We start from the raw sequence: 20155 nt of genomic DNA on the forward strand, positions 1-20155 counted from the left end.
TAAGGGTTTTTTTCTGATGCTGGTAACTGTACAGTCCTACAGAAAACTTGGCAAAACATTATCCAAAAAAAAAAAAAAAAAAAGCCAAGAAAAAGCATTTTTTCTCTACTGTGTCATATTTAAAAGTATTGAGGTTTTTATGCAGCCCGGGCTCATAGATCATGTCTTCCACATTTCTTTATAAATAAGGAGATGAAAATGTAATTCTTAATATAAGAAAATATAAGAAAACAAGCAGGAGTTACCATTTCCTCTTTAGTTTGTTCATCTTTGGTCCTCTGTAGATTGTTCATCAGTCTGGTAAATATCATGGGTACAGATCCTCCCCGGTCAGGTTCTTAAGGAAGAAAAATACAGAGATGATAAGGATTTATATTAAAATAAATAAATAAAGGCTGTTACTCAGCCTTTGCTGGATTGTTTTGAGATATGAATCTCACTCTATCTGTAGTTATTGCAGTTCATTCAGCACTGCTATTTAATACCAGGAGATTTGTCCTGGTTGTCTGGGGCATCCATTTGTAAACTGCTGCTCAGTAAATGGTCCCAAGTTACAAAACGTGCCACTTTCCTGCTGTTCATAGGGAAAGCTCATTGGCTGCACACCAGAATGTGTTCAGAAAAATGTCGCCTTTTCAAAAGTAATTATATAAATTCTTAGAAAAAGGGGCAGATCTCCATGACACCAAGTGCATTCCAAGAAAAACAAACAAGCCTGTTAGAATTTCCTGTGCTTACAACACTCCAGCTTTCATGGACATCCTTGGCTATTCCGTATTCATACAGCCTGTTTTTATTCCCTAATAATCTGTTATTTGGTGGAAGGTGATTCATCCTCTGTTACATCTCACCCCTCTTTTAAAGGACAGTGTGCACATAGGATATTACACAAGCTAAAGCCTTCTTAGAGAATGCAACAGTTCTATTAGTCATTATTCTAGTGGATGGACAAGTCAGCAGCTGAAGTTTCAGCCTTAAGCAGCATCACGAATTGGATCGTAGGGTTTGTAGCTGTGTATAACAGCAAAATGCCATTTATACATGTTAAAATACAAATTCTAGAGTAAGCTGTAAAGAGCAAGAAGAGCGGCTCTGATTTTCCTTCTGAGTTGGATCTGTCACGTCCGCACCACACATATACTCAGCAGTTAATTCTGTACCTGTTTTTACTCTGTGTGAACTGCCTGAAATAGCCAACATGAATATGAGATTGTCACAGGGAACATTAACAGTACTTTCAGGGTTGTCAGGTCCATCCACCTTCGCTCACCTTTGGTTACAATGGGATGCCCAAGTTTCTGACTGACTTTAATGATATTTCTCTTTGGTGTTGAATAAACTCCAATACAAAAGATAAAACAAGAATCAAGTCAGAGTGATTGGAGCAAACTGTAGACCATGAGGGGTTAAATGGAAGCATATGGTCTTATTTGCCAACAAAAGCAGACTGAATGAAGAAGTAATGAAACAAAAAAAACTTGTCTCTAAGTTCCTGAATTCTACTGAAGCTGGTGTTGAGCAGTGATTTCTTCCTTTTGTGTTAAGAATCTGAAATACTGAAACAGAGACATCTGCTTCTCTCAGTTAGGTTAGATCTCCAGCAGATCTTCCTTCCATTCCACTCACCCAATTTAACAACTGCTCATGAAACAGTTCAGCTAGCAGTGACAGGAGATCAGTAGCTATGGATCTGATGGGGTTCCGTGTTACTTCAGCTCATAGGGTCGTTGTGGGTTGCTAACTGTCTTACTGTCTTTGAGCTTGCGCTATTTATCGATACTCATTTCATTCCTCTCTCTTCCCTTTCCTACCCTTGCTTCCTTTGCTATATCTGTGTGTCTTTAATGGTAAGACTAAAGAAAGTCTATCCACGTTATAATAAATAACTTTTTTTTTTTAAGTATAGCTGTTGTACATATTTTGGCTGCCTTTGTCCCTTGGTGTCTTGCTTTTGTTTTGTAAAATACTCAGCTATATATATATCTATATATATAAAAATATATATAAAGTCTATATTTTTTACAAAAAAAAAAAAAAGCCCATGGGTGTGTGCAAATTTAGTTCTTCCTTACAGTACTTGGCATTTCTATTCCACATTTCTAACGTTTGGTTCTTGTTATCTTGCATTTTTAAAGCTTCCCCAGTAACACTTTAAGGTACCTGCTTCATTCTTAGAATGTCTGATTCTTGTAGTAAGGGAAGAATCTGGGTGATGGGCTTTTTTTCCAATAAAAACAAAAAACAAACAAAAAATCCTGTCTCCAATGACTTCCACACACTGCTCAAAACGCGTTTAACCTCCTCTTGAAAGTGAAATTTTGAATTGGCACGTGAAGTGAACCGACAGGGGTTTTTTAATCGCTATTGGCAAGCAGATATTTTGAATACAGACTTCCAGGGAAGAAGTTTAAGTTCACTGCCTCCCTTTTCCCCTTGTAGAATGTATTGCCTCTCATCTGAATCGCAGTGCAAACGGTGCTGAGGGTATCAGTGGGACAGGCTCTGCTGATGCTGGAAGTGAGCTGTGATCCCCACTCAAGTATAAGTAATGAGTGAGATCTACCCACTGTATTTGTAGGCTGTCCAGTCTGTGCATTTTAGAGGGCCTCTAACCAGAGCTGTAAAGGATTGTTTCTGCAAACACTGCTCTGTAAAGGAAAAAAACAATGCTTAATATGAGAACCTTTCCCCCCACCTCTTGTTTTCTTTCCTCTGTCCCTCTCTTATTTCTTTCCCCTTGTGTTACAGTATTCTCACTCCTATATATAAATATATATTTATATGCTTACAAACTGTTTACCTTTCCCAACGGCCTGAATTCTTGTGCTTCCTTTTTACAAGGCCAACAAATGGCAATCCACCATATGTGTACAGAAAGCATACGTCTGGCCTTCATCTCTAAGATGAGAATCTGACCAAGCAGCTGAAACAGTGGCTCAATAGCAAGTTCCTGAGCATGAGATGAGTCGCTGGGGTTTCCATCTGCCTTTTAATGCAGTGTGCAGAGCAAAAGGAAAACCTGGGCAAAGTGTCAGGTAGGAGGGAGCTTGTGAGGAGCATCCTGCAGATGTTCTTTCCCAGTGCAGCTCTGTGGATTGCAGAGGGCAGCAGCGTCCTGGACATTTGCAGGGTTACTTTCCCACACCCCTGGCATTTAAAAACATGGGTTAGGCTAGAGTGTGTGAGTAATGCTACTGAAGAACACTGGGATTGTCATGCTTTTAGTGTTCTGTTAAATCAGATGTGATAAAGGATAATGAGGAGATCTGCTAAATGCCACTGCCCTTTTTGTTTAGAGGAGAATAACTTGTATTCAAGGCAAGATCGTGCGATCTGCAGCTTGTTGTTGCATTTCTCTTTATATCAAATTCTCTCATTGCAAAAATAGACCAAAATCAACCTTTTGGTTCTTTTTTGGTAGCTGCACCAGCTTTTCTAAACCCCAGATTCTCCACTTACTGCTTCTTTTCTGAGTATAACCTTAGCAATGGAAGAATTACGTTAACTGTGCCCTCCTTGTTGAGTTTCCCATTTATCAAGTCGGTGAGATTTGCTGTATTTCACGCTCTGGGTATCATGGCTCTCACTAACTGTAGATACTGTGGGTATAAAGAATTTCAGCCTGGACCTGTCAGCTATCCCTACCTGCAGCATAGTGTCCCACAAGGATTGTTCCGCTCTTTGTCCCTTCAGCACAGAGAGCATAGTTTTATGTACTTACTGAGATGAAATCTCTGTGTTGTTTGGTCTCTGTGGATACGCATTCTGACAGCTTAGCTCTCATCAGCTCTCAGAGCCTGGAAGAAGAAAAATAGCTAACTTCTGAGCGGTGAGACCACAATCATCTGCATGGAGATGTCTGCAGTCACATAGAGAACTGGCTTCAGGGGCCTGGAGAGTTGACAGTCAGCTGCCAGGCACTGGTGGTGCTTTCAAAAGCAGATTTCTCCTTTACATAAGTAAACACAGGTTATGGAGTAACAAGTTTTTGTTTGTTCGTTTGTTTTTTGGTGGCCTTTTTTGTCTTGGTTTTATTCTTTTAAACAAAAACCTGTTTAGTTTGTACAGAACTTCAATAGCAAAAGTCCTTCCATCAGAGGACAGCTGCTCTTCGGGGCGTATCCTTGACTTCCAGGGAGACCTGCTGGTGTTAGTGTGAGAACATCACTGTGGTGATGCCTTAAGGACACTGACAGGGTAGGGAATGTGGGCAGAAGTGATTGCTCTGTTTCATTGGATAACTGAAAAAGCTGGGAAGCCAGGACGTGTACACAGAAAGGGTTTGTGTCTGCTTGGGAGGATTTCTTTTTAAAACCCCTCATGAAGTAAAACAAATCCCACGTGGATTTCTGTGAAACAGGACTTGTTAAAAGCCTACAAACACTCTAAGTATCTGTTTCAGGAAATAACATTATTGAAATTAGTGAGGACCATTTGATATTTCCAGCATCACCAATGCTTTGCATGACAACTTGTATAATGAGCTTTGCATGCATGTTTTGTTGCTTGTCAATAATTTTCAAGAAGTAACAAAACTTTGATGTTAGGTTTGGTGGAACATTGTGCACCATGTTTGTTTATCCTGTGTCTCCTCAGTCTATTAACTCGTTTCTTTAAATTCAAACGGATACGATGATATGCAGATTCTGGCATGTGCTCCCTAGGTAAACTTCTTGCTTTGTTTCCAAAGTTGTGACATCTGACACGTTTATACAGATACTAAACCTTAGTTACGTACAGAACTGATCTTTGTTTTGAAGAACAACTTCTTATGGTATCCTAATACTTGAAATTATTCTCTAGGCAACAGCATTAACTTATTCTTGAGATGATTCCTGGTTGTGTTTGGTTTTCTTCTAGAGAATCAACGTTGAAAAAAGAAATTGATGAAGAGAGAGCATCTTTACAAAAATCCATCAGTGACACTAGTGCCTTGATCACACAGAAAGATGAAGAACTGGAAAAGCTCAGAAATGAGGTAAATGAGAAAAAGCAGGAAAATCCTATGGAAAATCCCATGGCTGGCAGTGTCTGACTTGTAGCTGAAGAGTTGGCTGATTTATTTTACTTTATTAACTTAGCATAGTTAAACCTTAGAATTAAATCTTTAGATGTCTGTGTATGCCCAGTTAGGTGAGTGCTGGCCTGTGTTTGTGGTGGCAGTTTAGCACTTAGCATGTTGCCTTTGTGCTTTCATTTCTTTCTGGAGGACATAAACATTCTCTAATGACTGTTGCAGATCACGGTGCTCCGTGGAGAAAATGCTTCTGCAAAAACCTTACAGTCAGTGGTTAAGTCACTGGAGTCTGATAAGTTGAAACTTGAGGAAAAGGTGAAGAATTTGGAGCAAAAACTCAAGGCAAAAAGCGAACAGCCATTAACTGTAACTAGCCCCTCAGGTAAAAGAGAGAGCTTCTTCATTTCTCTGTGCTGTCAGCTTTAATCTTGCAGATTTTGCAGCTGTTAGATGCATAGTTAAAATGTAATAGCCCGCTATTTTCAGTCTCTGACTAAGCCATGGATGTTTCATGCTTTGAATAACTGGCTGTTTATGCCTTGCTTTTTTGTTTCTCTTTAAAGGTGATATTGCTGCTAATCTACTTCAAGATGAAAGTGCAGAAGATAAACAGGTATTTGATGTGAAACATCAGTGAGCTAAAACAGCAGTGTGTCTATAGGCACAGTGCAATCCTCCCACATACAGTTCTTAGCACATTTTGGAAATTGGGACTACAATAGACAGTTTTTTGTTTTCACCTTTTGCTGTTGAGGGGAAATGTCAATGGCTAGAATAACATGAGGAAGCAAGCAGGAGAAGTAGAGGTAGGAACTAGCTGCTCTGTTACCATATGATTCAAACAGATTTAGGAAAAATGTGTATGAAAGGACACAGTAATCATAGTGGACGTGTGAAAGAAAGCAGTGCAACAGGGCTGCCTGTGACAACAAAGGCCTAGGATGCATGGTTGGAATAGCAGTGCTGTTAAATCACTGGAGTTGGTCGTGCTGATTAAAAGTCTTTACTGGTGACACGGTCAGTACAGAGGTCAGAAGCAGTGCAATTAACCAATTAAGTAACCACCAATTTCTTTTTTTTATCCCTCCCTGAATTCACCTGCTGATGACAATGCTTTCTTCTGATCAGCAAGAGGTTTGTTCCATTTCTTGCCTTACTTTTATTTTATGCACAATGACAATTTGCCAAGCATTACTTGGTTACTGCCAGTAACTTTCATAGTGCTGTCTGCTGATCTCTGAGTGGCTCGGACCTCTTCAGGAAATGCCACGTGGGTGCACTGTGCTGCCTCACTGCCACCACTGGGGTAGCTCAGGGAGTGACGTGGCAGCCCCTGGTGCACCCACTTGAGCAGCAGGTCCAGAGGAACAGAGATGTACTTCTGATCAGAATTACACTGCTGGCTCTCATGCTGAAACAGTAACCTTAGAAAAAGAGCTTGATCTGGTGGGGAGGGGTTGAGACCCATTAACATCTGTCATTTTGAGGGCCGTTCCTGTGGTGTTTGCTTTCTGTGGACAGGCAGTCCTCAACCTTCTGACTGTTCTTGTTCTTTAATGTCACAGATTGACTTCCTGAATTCAGTGATAGTAGATCTGCAAAGGAGAAATGAAGAATTGAACTTGAAAATACAAAGAATGTGTGAAGCAGCCCTCAATGGCAATGAAGAGGAGACAATCAACTATGACAGGTACAAATCCTAATGGGAAGTCTCGGCTTGTGTTCTAGGAGGTGCTGGTAGGAGTCAGTTCTGTCAGCTGCACAACACGTCAGCCTGGTTTCAGCTGCCACAACAAATGTGTAGTTTCCTCCTGAGTTTAGGTAGACTGAATCTATTTAGGTCTATTACTGCAGGGTGCTGGGTGGTGCAAAATGATCCCCAGTACTCACCTGCCACAGGCGCTGGTGTCTTGTAACATATCTGTTGTCAGTGTTGGTTGAGGTCAGTCCTTTCCAAGTTTCATAGAAGAGTCTTTGCCCTTAAGATGCCATTATCTACACTGAGATGGGGAGATCCAGTCCAAGAAACAGAATGAAAACCTACTTCATAAATTGTGAGTTCTGATCTCTCTAATGAAGAACAGAAACTAGCTTCGCTGTGTTTCTTTTCAGATAATGCCTCTATGTGTGCACATGTTTACACAGAGCAGTTTGTGTAGTGAACAGTGTAGTGTAAGGGAACGTGGAGTACTGTGATCTTCAGGAGAGTCTTTGTAACAATATTTTATTGACCAGCGTGGTATTTCTTAGGTTCAGTAATTGTGAGATAGCTTACCGGGCGGGAAGCAGAGCTACCTAAAGAATTACGAGAGATAATTGCTCTGTTTGACACGCGCTGGTGCTGGTTTTGCAGTGAGGAGGAAGGCCTGTCCAAGAAGACGCCTCGCCTCTTCTGCGACATCTGCGGCTGCTTTGATCTCCACGACACCGAGGACTGCCCGACCCAGGCGCAGATGCTGGAGGAGCCTCCACACTCCACATACCACGGCAGCAGGCGGGAGGAGCGGCCCTACTGCGACACCTGCGAGATGTTTGGGCACTGGACAGCTGACTGCAATGACGACGAGACCTTCTGACACAGCACGCGGCCGGGGCCGGCCTGTCTGCGTGCCCATCGGACATTTACACAACCAGCATTTCTGTGTGCTGAATGTCAGGACAGGGGATGGTGTTTCTTGACCCCTTTGCTCCCTTTCCCTTTGCCCATCCACTTTAGAGTCAGTAAATTCATAAATATTTTCCTCCTCCACTAATAAGTACCCCGTTTCCCTTTATTAAACTTAAGTGAGGTATAAATAAATGATTTAATGGATGACTTTATGCTGTTTCTTCCCAGGCTCTGGGTTTGTTTCAGCTCTAACACGTCGTGCCCCCGTGCTGTTGGATCTATTGGTGGGAAAACATGTATAGGAACAAAGCACTATAGTTATATTAAAGCTTATTTAAATACTTTAAAATTATGCTGTTAATTTTCATATTTGCACTAAACCATTTTAAAGCTGCATTTGTACATTTAGATTTTTAAGCTTTTTTTGACACTGGACTGGGTTGAGAACTATGTTGTGTTAATTTCCATTTCCTTGTTCGCTTGCAGTTTGTGCCCTTGGCCTCCAGCTCTGCCTCTGGCCCGGAGGGCTGCAGTACCCTGCCTCGGGTGTGCAGTGCAGACGGGGTAAGGCGCTGCTGTGGGCTCTTTAGAGACCCATCTGCTGCGTACACCTGAAACAGTTTGAGGCATGCCTTTTTTTTTTTTCCGGCATTCTTTCATCTTCTATACAGTGAGCGTGTGTGTGTGTGTGTGTATATACATATATATATTAAAGTTATATTTTGAGAAAAAAAAAGCGTTTGCTCTCTTCTGTTCGGTTCCCCGAGCGTCGTACGCGCGTCCCGCCGCGTCTCCCCTGGCGCCCACCAGGGGGCGCTGTGCGGCCGGGCAGCCCCCGAGGCCCGGCACCGCCTCGGCTGTCACGTGATGCGTCAGCTGACCGCCGCCGCCGGGCGGGAGCGATGGCGGCCCACCTGAGCTCGGGGCGCGTGAACCTGACGGCTCTGCGCGAGGCGGGGCGCAGGGAGCTGCGCGAGTTCCTCGATAAGTGCGCGGGCTCCAAGGTGCGGGGCGCGGCGGTGGGGAGGGGAGCCGAGCCGGCAGGGCGCGGTCCAGCGCCTCTCTGTCCCTCCGCAGGCCATCGTGTGGGACGAGTACCTGACCGGGCCGTTCGGGCTGATCGCGCAGTACTCGCTGCTCAAGGTGAGCGTCTTTCTTTAATCACGAGTGGTTTCCGAAAGGGGGGCGGCGGCGGCGGCTGACGCTTCGTCTCCCGGCAGGAGCACGAGGTGGAGAAGATGTTCACCCTGAAGCCGGGCCGCCTGCCCCAGGCTGACGTCAGGAACGTCATCTTCTTCGTGAGGCCCAGGCTGGAGCTGATGGACATCATCACGGACAACGTGCGCAGGTACGGCCGCGGGATGCCCTCGCCCTGCCCCGCCCGCACCCAGAGCGGCGGCTGAGCGTCCAAAAGGCCATGTAACAAACATTTCAAATACTCGGATACAGAAGGTTTTGAACGCAGGTTTCTTGAGCTCAGTGCCCTCAGCCCGCACTGTGCCGGCTGGCTGTGCCGCCGAGTGATGTTGTGACTGTTTGCTGTGCCCCTGCCGTGATTCTTCCAGGGAAGACAGAGGCCGTTCTCCCCAGAGGGACTTCCACATCCTCTTTGTGCCGCGCCGCAGCCTGCTGTGCGAGCAGTGGCTGAAGGAGCAGGGAGTGCTGGGGTCCTTCATCCACCGGGAGCAGTACAGCCTGGACCTCATACCCTTCGATGGGGACCTGCTGTCCATGGAGTCTGAGAGCGCCTTCAAGGTAAGAGCTCGGCTCAGCTTTAAGGCAGCTGCTTCGTGCTGGCTCCTGGAGTCAGGTTCAGAGGCCCTCAAACAGCAGAAGGCCCTGCAGAGCAAATGCATCTTAGTTCTGAGAGCTGAACTGAGCCTGAACTCGTCCATTTGCTGTCTTACTAAACGCTGCAGGAACAGTCAAGCTGCATCCCATCCCTCTAGCTATTAACCACCAGTGCTATTTTCACAAATCGGGCATTCGTTCACAAGGCTTAAAATGATCAGTCATTACAAAGAACCAGCACAGTTCATGTCAACATGCAGTAGAAAAGCTGTGTGCAGTGCTGTGTGTGTTACAAATTATGTGTGTTTTCTAAGAAAACTGCACCCTAGGACAGAAACTTTCAAGAGATGTTCTTTGCTGTCTTGGCTTTAGCAAACATAGCCAGGAGGGCCTGCAGCTGCTTGTCAGTGCTGTGCTGAGCTACTGTGTTCTCACATGGGCCTTGGTAGAGGCTCGCTGCAGTTCTAGTCTGGCTCTCTTCCTTCTTTCTGTCAAACCAGGAGTAGCACATTTCACAGTGATTGGTATCAAGTGATTTACCTAACAGCACAGATAAGGTCTGTATTTGCCTATGGCCTTAGGTTTTTCCCTGGCCTGTGTCTCTTCTGATCCGTTTGCACAGAAGAAGCGGCTGTGTTGGGTGGACGCCTTCCATCAAATCCTCCTTGTTGTTTAGGAATGTTACCTGGAGAGTGACCAGACAAGCCTGTACCATGCGGCGAAGGGGCTGATGACTCTGCAGGCTCTCTATGGAACCATCCCCCAGATTTTTGGGAAGGGCGAATGTGCCCGGGTAAGGTAAACGCTGCTCAATACATCTTGTCCTGTGGAACGAGAGTTTGGTTAAATGCTATCTGTGGAGTTCGTTTCTGAATCCAGACGTGTATTCTTGTAGTATTGGAATTTTGGGATCACAGCCGCCAGGTTGTCGTTATCTCTGGTCAAAAGGACAATTACTGCTGTGTTGTAAGGCTCCCTGTCAGAAGGGTTACCTGATTTTAGGGTCTGCTCTTCAGTATGCTTCTTTTGTGCATTCAGTAGTTCCTCCTATGGAGTTTAACACTTAGCCACTCCGTTATCAGAAGGGCTGAATAAAGCTGGAAATGTACAGTCTACTGCTCATGCACTGTCTTCTCTCTCCCTTTTGCTGCCATGCTTTTTTTTTTTCCTCCTTTCTGATTAGCCTGTAGTTTAATTGGTACCTTTTGTAATGAGGGAGCAGCTTGAGAGGAAGCCAGTGCTTTGGCCACAGCTGCTGCCCTGCTAAGCAGCAGAGAGTAGCAGCAAAGGGCTCTGATTTTCTCGTCTTGTCCTGCTCCCACCTGACTGCCACTTTGTACCTCTTGTTCCCTTCCTTTATACAGGATTGTGCCCCTATATTTGCACATACCTATACAGCCTAGAAGTCAAATCCATCTGCTGTGGCTTGACAGACCAATGTGTTTTCCTTTCAGCACGTGGCTAACATGATGATCAGAATGAAGCGTGAGTTCCCTGGAAGCCAGAACTCCATATTTCCAGTCTTTGATACCCTCTTGTTGCTGGACCGCAATGTTGATCTGCTGACACCGTTAGCCACGCAGCTGACATACGAAGGGCTGATTGATGAAATCTATGGAATTCAGAACAGTGAGTACTGCAGGTCAAGGAGCCTCTAGTCAACAGGAATTGTAGTGCATGCCTTCACCATCCAGCCTAGGTGGCTTCCTCAATGCACACTGAGGGAAATGGAAGTAGTTTGTGTAAGGTCGGTCAAGGTGTTCCCCTTCTCTTTGGGCAGTAGGCAGAACAACTCCAGAGGCATTTACAGGTTTTATGCTGGCCTGGGGACTGGCTGGAAGGCTGCCTGCGAGCCTCTTTGGTACCTAGTGCTAGGCTTTTGATAAATGTGTGTCTCTGAGTCCCCATGTGAGTACCAACAGGCTCTCTTTTAATTAACATGCACGTATGAAGTAGTTTTGACATTCATAATAGCTTTGCTGACAAGAACTCTTTTCAGCTCAGAATACAGGTTTCCCAGCGTGCTTTGTTAACTTACACTGGTGAAGTCCTTATCAGAGTTATTTCTCTGCCTTTGATAGCATACGTGAAACTCCCTCCTGAGAAGTTTGCCCCGAAGAAGCAAGGCGAGGGTGGCAAAGATCTCCCCACAGAGCCTAAAAAACTCCAGCTGAACTCAGCTGAGGAGCTGTATGCTGAAATCCGAGACAAGAACTTCAATGCTGTGGGGTCAGTGCTGAGCAAGAAGGCCAAGATCATCTCAGCAGCCTTTGAGGTGAGGCCTGTATCCAACGATGCATCCCTCGGGCGTTCCTGACATCAGATACAGACACGGTCTGTGCTAAGCAGGGCTGTGACTGGCAGCTTGAGCTGCTGCCAGGACTAATCCCCAGCCAGAGAACACTGCTGTTTTGACTTTGCTTCTTCATTTCTGCCACATTTAAGAAGTAGTGATACCTTAACTGAAGTAGTGTGTGCTTAGCCTCATCTCCTAGAAGATGTCTGTTACTGCAGTAGTGCTGATGGTGCTAAAGATGGATTATTTGTACTGTTGCCTTTTAATTTACTTATTTATTTTAACAAGAGGAAAGAAAATTGGCAGAGGTAATAGGTGATAATGAAACAGCACCATTTTGGCAGAAGACTTCTTAGATTGCAGGCTTCTCATTATCACTCTCCTGCCTGCACTTGCCCACTTACTTAAATTCTTCACGTGTCAATTTATTTATATTCTAAATTGCAGCAAGAGGCATGTAGCCCACATGAAATACAGACCTGTGGGCTGCTCTGAGAGCTTAAGTCTGCATTGTGTTTCGTCTGACCATTGCCCCAAATCCAGGACACTGTTGCAGCCAGGCACAATGAAAGGCAGGCTTCTCCTTGTGGGGAAAATGTCCCCCATATCTGTCTGCATTTGCCTAGAGCTCCCTGTCTGCTGGCAGCTGGTAAAGAAAACTGTCTGCATAAAAAAAGGTAGTTGTTACTGGAAGGGAACCTGAGGAACAGATAGTCACAGCTGGTCTGAGAAAGGTGGTTGGCAGCATGGTGTAATAGAAAAAAACAGTCCCTGTTCCTGTTGTATTATGACTTGCCTCTTCTATCAAAGCACTGTTACAGGTAATGCTGCGATTTTAGTGTAAATGTGCAACTCTTCTGACAAAATGCTGTACATCTGTAACGGTGTCTGCTCTTGCACTGTGTTCCATAATAGACTGGCCCAGTTAGTGGGTGGCTGGTTGATCTGAACAACACCTAACCTTAGTGATGGATTTATTTCTTTAGGAAAGACACCATGCAAAAACTGTTGGAGAGATTAAGCAGTTTGTGTCGCAGCTGCCGCACATGCAGGCAGCAAGGAGTTCTCTGGCAAACCACACCTCCATTGCAGAACTCATCAAAGACATCACCAGTGAGTATTCATTCGCTGAATAGTCTGACTAACTGGAGTGTAGTAAGACGTAAGACACACTTCCTTGACAAAAATGGTGTTAATGTTAGATGTAGAAAATTAGCTGTCAGTTGCTATTGCATTGGTTTTTATTCTTTTCCCACAGCATCTGAAGATTTTTTTGATAATTTAACAGTAGAACAGGAGTTCATGTCTGGAATAGACACAGATAAGGTAAGCAGATGATGACAGCCAGTAACTCTTCAAAAAAACTATCTATATATTTTTCTTTGTTCCTTTTTTTGTTGTTGTTTTTGAGAGAGAAAGCACTTTATCTGGATAATGTCTGGCTCCATCCTTGTGTGTATCCTTGTGTGTTTGCAGCAGGCTATTCCAAGTGGTGCATATCACTGGTCCTACTCAGAGACACTCCTGCACTGTGTGCTCTGCCAGGCTTTGCTTCCCTCCCTCTGCCTGCAGTGCAGGTGCTCAGGTGGAGCTCTGTGTACAGGGGTCTGTGTGCTGGGAGGAAGGTGCTCAGTGCAATCAGTGCTGATCACTGTTATACAGGTGGTTCTGAGCTGCCTGGAGAGCAGCTGCATTTCTTCTCTTGCCTTTCTGCAGACACTAGTCAAAACTAGAACTTCCTTTCCAGGTCTGCTTTTTACTTTTAACAGGGCTTTGACTAACAGCTTATGTTTGGTTTTGTTTTAATAGGTTAACAACTATATTGAAGACTGCATTGCTCAAAAACATTCATTAATCAAGATCCTACGTCTCGTTTGCTTGCAATCTGTATGCAATAATGGACTGAAGCAGAAAGTTCTGGACCATTATAAAAGAGAGATTCTCCAGGTTGGGCTGTAACTTTTGCATTGATAAATTTCTAAGAAAATCTACCCCAAAGCCTCCACTCTACAGCTTGTGCATTACAGACAGATGCATCTTGTAGAAGGGCAGTGTTATGACTTCAGTTGTGTACAGGCAGAGGCTGAGGCTTGTTGGGCTGGCAGCTGTGATGCAGGAGGTGCTTAAATCTGTTACACAGTATGTACAGAGAGGGTTGTATCATTAAGTGTTTTGCAGTCATGATTTAAATGCTCTCAGTGGGATACACACTAGAGAGACCTTAAACACCTTTTAGATTAAAAAACAGTAAAAGGCAAAATGTTGAACACTGTGCTCCTAGATTATTGGCACGGCATTAAAAACAACTTCATGTTGCAGACTTACGGCTATGAACATATACTGACCTTAAACAACTTAGAGAAGGCTGGGCTCCTGAAGCTGCAGACAAGTGGTAGGAATAACTACCCAACAATCCGGAAAACCCTGCGCTTATGGATGGATGATGTTAACGAGCAGGTAAACAGATGCTCCTGCAGTGACAGCTGTATCTAACACCACGGGATTGTGTGCAGAAGGAAAACTTGCACATGGGGCGGCTTTGCAGCATGAAGTAGCAGTCACGTGCTGCTCACTCTCTGCTCTCCCTTGCAGAACCCCAACGACATCTCCTATGTGTACAGTGGCTACGCACCGCTGAGCGTGCGCCTGGCACAGCTGCTGGCAAGGCCGGGGTGGCGGAGCATAGAGGAGGTGTTAAAAATGCTGCCAGGACCCCACTTTGAGGAGCGGCAGCAGCTACCAACTGGCCTTCAGAAGAAGCGTAAGTTGTGTTTTGTTTTCACACTTCTTAAAGGCATATGCATCTCTGTCAGTGTGAGTGAGGCAAATGGAAAGCAAGGTCCAGGTATCTGTCTCCTCTTCCTGTCTCACTCTACTTTATCTATTCATTTTGGATAGCTTTTTGGCCTCTTTAAAGCTTCCACTCACGTACTCAGCCGGCTATTAACCGACAGCACCGTGCCTATTGAAAATACTATATGGTTGTACATTGTTTAACTCTTCATCAGTGTATAAAACCCTTCTATTGCAATAGAAGTGTTTCATATACTAAGTACAAAGAAGGTCAGCACCACTCTGTTAGTACTAAGCCTGGCCAGACAGAGGCACATTCTATAAAGAGACTGCAGAGCTGGCAGCGGAGTCTGCATCTGCTGTCTGCTACTGTGCCCAATAGGCTTCTCTTCTAAATCAGCTCCTAAATTTAGTTTGAGGACGGTCTGAGTTGGACTGACAGTTGATGGATAGGAGATTTAAAATAAAGGAAAGGCAACCTGTCTTTCTCTGTATGTGCAGGTCAGCACGGTGAGAACCGAGTCACGCTGGTGTTCTTCCTGGGAGGTGTGACATATGCAGAAATAGCTGCACTGAGATTTCTATCTCAAATGGAAGATGGAGGCACAGAGTACGTCATTGCCACCACAAAACTCATCAATGGAACAACCTGGATCAAATCCTTGATGGAAAAATTAGAGCCTGCCCCTTTCTAGAAACTGTGGCAAGAGAGAGCGAAACTGAGCAGCCCTGTGTGACACAGGTGCATCACCTGCTGGTGGGGCTCTTGACTAGGAAGGAATCATGCCCCCAGAAGAATGGCATGCTCCTGAGACCAGTCCATGATGCAGCTTCCCACCTCCCTCTCTGCACTTGTATTCCCACTGTTTGTTTGTGGAACTTGTAGTAGCCCAGTGGTGCTGAAAGACATTAACCATGAAATAAACAATGGGAGAAAGAGATGTATCTGCTTGCAGTATGAATCAATGGTCAAGTGCTGGGGCAGAGGAATTTGCCCTGCTCAACCCACTTCCGTTTTTCTTTCAGTTTTGTTCTTCCTAACAGGCTCAGGAAGCAGGGCCTCATCTGTTCCTGATTTCGTATCACTGGTCTCTGTGGCTTGCAGGTCACAGCTGAGTTTTCTCACATCCTTGAACACCGATTGTACAAGGGAAAGATAACTGCAGTAAAGAGGAAGCATTGACTTTTTTTGCTGCAAACCTTTAGGTACAGTTTGAGGACAAAAAAAGCAATGACGCACAATTCACAAAGTAGCAAAATGAAACAGAAAGCATTAGGTAACAGGCTCCTTTTGCACCCAGCTGCTCAAGAACATTCTCTACTATTCAGCTGCTGCATATCCTCAGTGCCCCTCAAGCAGCTGGTGATGTGAGGGACCCGTACTGCACTGTCTCTTAGGGCTAGCTACTTCTAGGCCACATTTAAGTCCACTATCTTGCACACTGCTTGGCCAGGACATTCACTGGACTTCCACTTGCACAGGCAGCAACAGCTAAATCTTGAACTACACACATGCACGTCAGCAGCACAGACTGGACGCAACTGACTGCAGCCAGGTTGCTAGGGAAATGCCAGTCTTTTACTTCAGCCATTTTGGGAGGGGCGCAGTGGGAGGTGGATTATTTGTGCCAGGTATAACCCCACCTGGCTGTAAAGCAACTCCTGAGTGTGAATTGCATCACTGTGCCACGTGTTTGAAGGTACACAGACACAGGCTCTTCTCACATGGGACGCAGACCAAAAATAGCTGTCAGTAAACCAGTAAGCAGGAGGCTTAAAACAGACACCTTTCTTGTTTTCCTGTGTTCAGTTTATAAACTGTGGTACTTGCTGTTGCAGAGCCCGAAATTACAACGGAATTTTCCTTGGTCTTGGGGGCTGGGGCTGCTGAGCCAACGTACACAAGCGGCAGCTTCTGGCTCCAGGAGTGTGCTTTGCTATGGCTGGTGGCTGGGAAGGCAGAGCAGGCCCTGCTGTCTGCCCTTCCCTTTGGTTGCTGACGCTGTACTCACGCTCTCCACAGCAAACACTGAGGACTCTGTTTCACACTGAATTTCATTATTACACAGTTATGGAAAAAAAAAAAACAAACCCACATTAAATCACTCTCTTAGCAAACATTTCTGCTCTGTTGTCCTGCATGATGTGTAATGTGTTGCAAAAAAAAAAAACACTCCATTTTTTCCTCATTTCAGTCAAAAATTAATCACACGGCAATGACTGGCACTGCTCAGGCTGCTTTGTGACCCAACACAAGTGAATAAAAGGATACAAAGCATAAATTCAACAGCTTGCTTACCTTTTCACTTGGACTTGTAAATGCATTAGCAACACTAGAAGCAAAACCTACTTACATTAAAAAGAAATACTTTGTGCCAAATACTCGGTAAACTTTAACTTACCAATGACACTATGCGTATTTTTTGCAGGCTCTTGCCTGCCCCACCAACAAGCAAGAGCCACGTGGCTACACAAACTAAACAAAGTCTCTTCCTGCAACTAGTCAACAACAAGAAGCCATCCTGACGTTGATCGATTCTCTGGAGGAGCAATTACTACTTAACAGGCTTCCTGAGCAGCTTGATTATGTTCTGCTTCTGTCCAAGGCCTTGCTGACCATGCGGGTAATAATTTGATAACAAGAGAGCTTAATTAAATTAAGGGGCCATTTTCTACATCATAATATCTTTGTAGGTAAGAGATTTGATTTGCAGTACATACCCTTCCTTCTCTCTGCTGTATGCATTTGTCTGGTTCACAAGCAAAAACAGAAAACATTACCCAACCTCCACTCAGAAAGACTTTCACATTTCATACAGCATTATCAAAAAGCAGCTTTGCTAAAAATAAATCTACATCTTGCCTCTCTCCCCCCCCCCCCCCTTTGCCACAAGTGAGTTGTAGATCTTGCTCTCAAAGGCGGGGAGGGCTTTTTGTGTGTGTAAGGGTGAAGATAAGGCTGTGAGGCAGTGATCAACATATAGATCACACGGTTTTCAGCGCTCACTTTCTTTAGATAACAGGGTGCAGTTCAGTGTGCACAGTTTAACCTGCGTTGCTGACCTTGGGCAACCCCCAGCTATGTGCAAGCATCCTGCTCCTGCAGTGCCCCACAAGCACCGGGCCCTCAGAGAACAGGAGCCTTCCAGATATCCGAGCTGCAGCATAAAAAGCATTAGATGACATAATACTTCATTACAGGAAAAAAAAAAAGAGGCATATAAACAAATGGAGGCTCTGACTGGTAACACTGGGAAAGCCTGGTGCTTCAACTCACAGAAAGCTGTCGACAAAAGCTCTCCGGGGAAGGGGGGCGATTCACAGAGCTCCGTGCTGCTGTGCCGCAAAGGCGCTCTGTCATACAATAATTGGTCCTGACCACACCTAGTGCATTAGTCCTCGTGGGCTGCAAGTACAACCTCATTACTCCTGGCTCCTGGATGAGCAGATCAGAAGGGGATCAAACTACAGCACAAGCCAGAAGCCAGGAATTCAAGGGACGGCGGCACAACAAAACCAGAGAGAAACAGGAACTTGTCGAAGCAGATCCCCTCATCTACCTGGGTAAGCAGTTTATGTCTTTGTCAGTATTTCTTTAGACAATTAAAAGTCATGTAAAGACCATAAATAGGAAACTTCGAACAACTAGGAAACCACAGCTGGTTTTAAAATGTAAGCACTCCTGTAATATGCATACACCTGAGATTGGAAGGAAACATCTGATTGGTCTTCAGTAAGACCAAAAGAGTGACTTAATTTTAATCAAAACGTGGATTTTTCATCACAAGTACTTCTTAAAAATATGTACCAAATTGGCAGGACAGGAATTCAATTTGCTTTTGCTGGCTATAGACTGTTTAGAAGATGAGAATCTTTTTAGGTTAGCTTTATCTGAAATCCGGTTCTAAATTCCATTTATGTGCTTGACCAAGAGTGTGGATACCTTAGATCAGGCACGGCTCTGACCAAAATAACGTGACTCAGCGAGACAGGAGAATTTTTTAGTCAGGTTTTCACTGCATTAAATCTAAGGAGTCAGCAACTTTCATGAAATGTTCAGATTTTATATTAAAGTAACAAATAAGCAACTTCTAAATCACCATGTACTATAACTTTAAAGTACAGATAGAAGATGAATTCTGTAACGTCTCACCCTATGTCTCCCATTTGAAGGTTATTTTGAAGCTGAGATGGATAGAAATATTTGCCTGTGCGAAGTTGCATTTAAGCCCCAGTTTTCTTCTCTCTTAAACAAAAGGCTCTGTTTGTGCCAGTATCTCCATTAAGACGCAATTATATCATTAAATATTAATGGTGGCTTCCTTGAAGGCATTGACCACTTTGATCAGAACACACTGTTGGTAATACGTCATCAGTGAATGCTTGGCATGTGAAGCTTACTGGATGCACAGCCACTGACACGGGGGAAGGATACTGGGATCTAGCTGAACTGGGGCCACTGCTCTGTGCCTGCACAACAGAGTACACCATATGTGCATCTGTATTGTAATTTGCTTAAAAACCAGTCCTGATTTAGAGACTTTGATCAGATCTCTAACTCCTTGTTAACACTGCACAGCTTGGTAACCCTGCAAAGACCTGAACAAGCTTGCACAAGTCTAATGTGACACTTCAGTAATGAACAACTTTTGTAAAAGGATGGGTGGCCTTTACCTCTCCTGAACACAACCACTTCTCCCTAAAGCTCCACCATCCTGCTGGGAAAGATGTCATTCTATCCTTCTGGTTTTCCTTAGTACAGAGTGGGGAGGAGCACGGCTGCAGCCATCCCCAGACACTCTACCTGCACCACGGTGCTGCAGGGAACGATGCCGGACTCCTTTGCCATCCACTTCCTCAAGGTGCTGCGGGAGCTGCTGGCGTTTGTGCTGTTCAGCTACACCGTGCTGGTGGGAGCGCTCCTGCTGGCTGGCTGGACGACGTATTTCTTGGTGCTCAAATGACAACTTGTTCCCTGCTCCTGCAGTCCTGGGCTGCCCAGAAGCACCTGGCTCCACCGCACAGCTCGTCCCACACATCTGCTCAGCGCACAGGATGGCAGCCCCTTCCTCCTGCACCAACTCTGCAAGCATTTTGTTCCGTTACCACCTCATCACAATCTTATTTTCTTATGTAAAAAAGAAAGATTAAAAGAAATACCATCTACATGAATGCACCATTCTGTGTTGCTCTTTCCAGTTCTGTTGCCTCCCAGGCATTGCCTTCCCAGCAGCTTTGCCCAGCGATTCCCTCCCCAGCCCAGGGACCCACAGGAAAAGAAGGGATGCAGCAATCCTGCACAACGCTTCCTCCAGTTCTGTGAGGTACACTGAGGGAGAGCAGCAAAACCACGTATCTACAGTGCTGCCATTTGGCATTCTAAAGCTTAGTGATTTTCAGTAAATACTTAAAACACAGGGGAAGCTTTAGGATGTGGCAGAGCTGCAGCCCTGCCTTGCTAAAACTGGACTATGTCAGCTGAGTCTCACAGAGAACAGATGGGAATTTCTGGTATACGCAGTGCAAACAGAATTAATTTATCTTATTAGGCCTTTCACGTGTGACTGCATAGGAAACCTTAACTGGAAACACTGGGGATTACCACAGCTGTAGATCTAGCCAGAGACAAAGCAGTACCACATACTCTGGA

General features: G+C 44.8%; 2 protein-coding genes across 6 annotated transcripts in view; both read left to right on the forward strand.

Annotated features, from left to right (window-relative positions):
* Positions 1-6690, forward strand: part of CLIP1 (CAP-Gly domain containing linker protein 1) — a 61443-nt gene extending 54753 nt beyond the window's left edge. For 3 of the 5 annotated variants that reach the window (XM_048963641.1, XM_048963643.1, XM_048963644.1), the window contains 4 exons: positions 4861-4978; positions 5240-5399; positions 5581-6151; positions 6583-6690. In XM_048963641.1, coding sequence (XP_048819598.1) covers positions 4861-4978; positions 5240-5399; positions 5581-5654 — 352 coding nt within the window. In that variant the 3' untranslated portion in view covers positions 5655-6151; positions 6583-6690. Of the gene's footprint in view, positions 1-2135; positions 2157-4860; positions 4979-5239; positions 5400-5580; positions 6152-6582 lie in introns of all 5 variants that reach the window. The other 2 variants (XM_048963642.1, XM_048963640.1) reach the window with 1 other exon arrangement.
* A 1809-nt stretch (positions 6691-8499) lies between these two features.
* Positions 8500-16625, forward strand: VPS33A (VPS33A core subunit of CORVET and HOPS complexes). The gene is made up of 13 exons (XM_048964227.1): positions 8500-8629; positions 8703-8768; positions 8846-8973; positions 9191-9380; positions 10093-10209; positions 10871-11045; positions 11498-11691; positions 12699-12825; positions 12971-13038; positions 13522-13659; positions 14032-14169; positions 14305-14473; positions 15007-16625. Exons 1-13 carry the CDS (start codon positions 8528-8530, stop codon positions 15198-15200), a joined length of 1806 nt encoding a protein of 601 aa, XP_048820184.1. The 5' UTR covers positions 8500-8527; the 3' UTR covers positions 15201-16625.
* Positions 16626-20155: the final 3530 nt, after the last annotated feature.

This window comes from Lagopus muta, chromosome 17 (genome assembly GCF_023343835.1).
Source record: "Lagopus muta isolate bLagMut1 chromosome 17, bLagMut1 primary, whole genome shotgun sequence".
In the NCBI taxonomy this organism is placed as follows: Eukaryota; Metazoa; Chordata; class Aves; order Galliformes; family Phasianidae; genus Lagopus; species Lagopus muta.